Below are 4142 nucleotides of genomic sequence, written 5' to 3'. Positions count from 1 at the left end.
TTGTTCACTAAGCATATATTGTGCCTACTATTCTAAGCCCCATTTGTACTCCCCATTCCCCACCCTCTCTCTCGTCTCTCTCTACTCCCCAGTCCCCATCCTCTCTCTCTGTCTCTCTCTGCTCCCCAGTCCCCATCCCTCTCTCTCTCTGTCTCTCTCTGTCTCCCAGTCCCCATCCTCTCTCTCTCTGCTCTCCCCAGTCCCCATCCCTCTCTCTCTGTCTCTCTCTGACTCCCCAGTCCCCATCCCTCTCTCTCTGTCTCTCTCTGTCTCCCCAGTCCCCATCCCTCTCTCTCTGTCTCTCTCTGACTCCCCAGTCCCCATCCCTCTCTCTCTCTGTCTCTCTCTGACATCACTCATTCTCTCTATCTGTCCCTGAGATATGATCATGTGTCAACTGGAGTTGACGAGTGCTGTTTTAATGTGTTGATCCTGGCGCTAGTACTGACCCAAAGAGGTTCAAAATGTTTCATCTCTCACTCCACCTCCCCTCTCTCTCTCCCCCAGGCTCTCCCTCTGCTCCGACCTCTGTCTCCTGGGAGTATGAGAGTGGTGATGGTGGGGTGTCTCTGCGCTGGCGCCCTCCAGTGGACATGGGTGGTCGTAGCGAGGTGTGGTATGGGGTGGTGTGTAGGATCTGTCCCTCGGCCACCTTCACCGCCCCGGGGGCGTGCTCCTGGTGTGGAGAGGCGGTCACCTTCACCCCATCCCAGACTGGCATCAAGCAGACCAAGGTCACCCTCAACAACCTGCTCACCAGAGTCACCTACCTTATACAGGTATGACTACAACTCCCATGAGCACTATATTTACATACCTCTTACAGGTAGGACTATAACTCCCATGAGTACTAGAGTTAACTATCTCATACAGGTAGAACTAAAACTATAGACACTACATTTCCCATCACCTACCTCATACAGGTATAAAACTTGTGCATTAGAGTCACCTACCTCATATAGATACTAGATTAAATGTACATCCACTTAGTTAACCTAACCTTGTCTTACMTRTTCCTGCTGTTGATTGACAGGTGCAAGCGGTCAATGATGTCTCAGCTCTGAGTCCTTTCCCYCCTCAATTCARCAGCATCAATTTCACTACTAGCCAATCAGGTGAGAGCATGAGTCAGGCTTAAAGGGCCCTTCTGCCACTTTTCATCTCCAGCACCAAACCAGTGTCTACATACGTAAAAACAGCGTTTCTATGATCTGTGGTTAAAAGGCTTCTCTGTAACATCACACTGTAGGATTAAAAGTCATTTTCAAATCCTGCAAGAAGTTTCTAGTCTTGCTCCCCACGTCACCGTGAATCTCATAGTGTTTGAAAATCACTTTTTTTCCTTTTTTAAACGTTTTAGCTTCATATTTTTTTCAACAAAACTTAGAAATGCGCTGTTTTCACAAACGTCCCTTTTTCAGGACCCTGTCTTTCAAAGTTAATTTGTAAAAATCCAAATACCTTCACAGATCTTCATTGTAAAGGGTTTTAACACTGTTTCCCATGCTTGTTCAATGAACCATAAACAATTAATGAACATGCACCTGTGGAACGGTCGTTAAGACACTAACAGCTTACAGACGGTAGGTAATTAAGGTCACAGTTATGAAAACGTAGGGCACTAAAGAGGCCTTTCTACTGACTCTGAAAACACCAAAAGAAAGATGCCCAGGGTCTCTGCTCATCTGCGTGAACGTGCCTTAGGCCTGCTGCAGGTAGGCATGAGGACTGCAGATGTGGCCAGGGCAATAAATTGCAATGTCCGTACTGTGAGACGCCTAAGACAGCTTTACAGGGAGACAGGACGGACAGCTGATCGTCCTCGCAGTGGCAGACGTGTAATAACACCTGCACAGGATCCGTACATCCTAACATCACACCTGCGGGACAGGTACAGGATGGCAACAACTGCCCGAGTTACACCAGGAACACAAAATCCCTCCATCACTGCTCAGACTGTCCACAATAGGCTGAGAGAGGCTGGACTGAAGGCTTGTAGGCCTGTTGTAAGGCAGGTCCTCACCAGACATCACCGGCAACAACGTCGCCTATGGGCACAAACCCATCGGCGCTGGACCAGACAGGACTGGCAAAAATGGCTCTTCATTGACAAGTCGCGGTTTTGTCTCACCAGGGGTGATGGTCGGATTCGCGTTTATCGTCGAAGGAATGAGCGTTACACCGAGCCCTGTACTCTGGAGCGGGATCGATTTGGAGGTGTTGGGTCCGTCATGGTCTGGGGCGGTGTGTCACAGCATCATCGGACTGAACTTGTTGTCATTGCAGGCAATCTCAACGCTGTGTGTTACAGGGAAGACATCCTCCTCCCTCATGTGGTACCCTTCCTGCAGGCTCATCCTGACATGACCCTCCAGCATGACAATTCCACCAGAGATACTGCTCGTTCTGTGCATGATTTCCTGCAAGACAGGAATGTCAGTGTTCTACCATGTCCAGTGAGGAGCCCGGATCTCAATCCCATTGAGCACGTCTGGGACCTGTTGGATCGGAGGGTGAGGGCTAGGGCCATTCCCCCCAGAAATGTCCGGGAACTTGCAGGTGCCTTGGTGGAAGAGTGGGGTAACATCTCACAGCAAGAACTGGAAAATCTGGTGCAGTCCATGAGGAGGAGATGCACTGCAGTACTTAATGCAGCTGGTGGCCACAKCAGATACTGACTGTTACTTTTGATTTTGACTCCCCCTTTGCTCAGGGACACACTATTCCATTTCTGTTAGTCACATGTCTGTGAAACTTGTTCAGTTTATGTCTCAGTTGTTGAATCTTGTTCATACAAATATTTACACATGTTAAGTTTGCTGAAAATGAACGCAGTTGGCAGTGAGAGGACGTTTCTTTTTTTGCTGAGTTTATGTTGACACTAGTATTGTACAGGAGATAATGAAATGAGATTGAAAAGTGGTCAAGTTGCCCTTTTAAGTGACAAGAGCATTAAAGAATAAACTTTCAGTTTGTCAGTTTGTCAGTTTGTTAGGGTTAGGGTTAGGGTTAGGGTTAGGGTTAGGGCAGGGGTGGGCAAACTTTTTGACTCGCGGGCCACAATGGGTTCTAAAATTTGACAGAGGGGCCGGGCCAGGAGCATTTGGAGGGAGTGTTTGGGCCGGATATACTAAAGCATTAAATGTAGTGTGTGCAAACCTCATAGCACAGTAAGAACACTACAACCCAATTTATTAACTGTCTTTCAAATGTGAAAAATAGCCCTTATCAGTTAATAAATTTGTCTCAAGGAATATGCAAGATATGGCATTTACATACTATTTCGCAGATACCGGGATGAGGAAATGTAAATAGATTAAAATAACATACGCACTGTGATTTATCAAGATTGCGTCTGTTTTTAATAAGTTTCAATCGAAGGTGCAAAGTTAAAGAAATCAACATTTATTGAAAAATGGAATCACTTTCAACATTCAAAACATATTATTACACAACGAAATACTCAAGCTCAATAATATCTACTTGTGTAAACTCCGCAAAATCATGGATGGATTGTCCTGACCGCGCGCTCTACAAACTCGCCACGGACGCCCTCGCCTTCACGCGCAACAGTACACGTGTATCGTTGCCAACACACAGACATAGGCTGTATTAAATATCCTACCTGCAGCTGAAAATTTAAATTTAAATTAAGAGCGATGTGCGGCGTGTTAATAAAGCTACTGTACCGCTGCTGTGCGTAAATGCGCATTGCTCTTAATTAAAGACGCACTTCCAAACTTTCCATATGCATTTTTTCATAACACAGCAGAAAACTCACCTTTCAGTGGGAACAGTGTTGTTGGTCTCCCTTTTTTGCCAGTGCATCAAAGTCTGGAGTTAGTTTTGTTGTGGCAATTCTCAGGACAGATCTGAGGTGTTGGTCAGTTAACTTGGATCTGTGATGGGCTTTGTTGATTTTCATGACGCTAAACGTCTGCTCACACACGTAGGTCGAGCCAAACAAAACCAGCATCTTCTGCGCCGTCCTCCGGAGGTTTGGAAACGCGGTCTCTTAAGTGAAGCGTAAAAGTCATTCAGTTTAAGAGACTTGAACTTCTCCTTTGAGACAGAGTCAGACTGAAGATCGATCAGTTCCAATTGCAGCTCCTGCGGTGCTGATTCGGGGTCTGTGACAGGGA

General features: G+C 46.5%; 1 protein-coding gene across 1 annotated transcript in view; it reads left to right on the top strand.

Annotated features, from left to right (window-relative positions):
• ephb6 (eph receptor B6) overlaps nucleotides 1–4142 on the top strand; it is a 23609-nt gene that overhangs the window by 8434 nt on the left and 11033 nt on the right. The window contains 2 exon segments of the mRNA XM_070437367.1: nucleotides 508–779; nucleotides 1034–1115. Coding sequence (XP_070293468.1) covers nucleotides 508–779; nucleotides 1034–1115 — 354 coding nt within the window.

This window comes from Salvelinus sp. IW2-2015, linkage group LG35, assembly GCF_002910315.2.
Source record: "Salvelinus sp. IW2-2015 linkage group LG35, ASM291031v2, whole genome shotgun sequence".
Lineage (NCBI taxonomy): Eukaryota > Metazoa > Chordata > Actinopteri > Salmoniformes > Salmonidae > Salvelinus > Salvelinus sp. IW2-2015.
The sequence above is the reverse complement of the archived record's forward strand: the minus strand, read 5'-3'. Positions and strand labels throughout refer to the sequence as shown.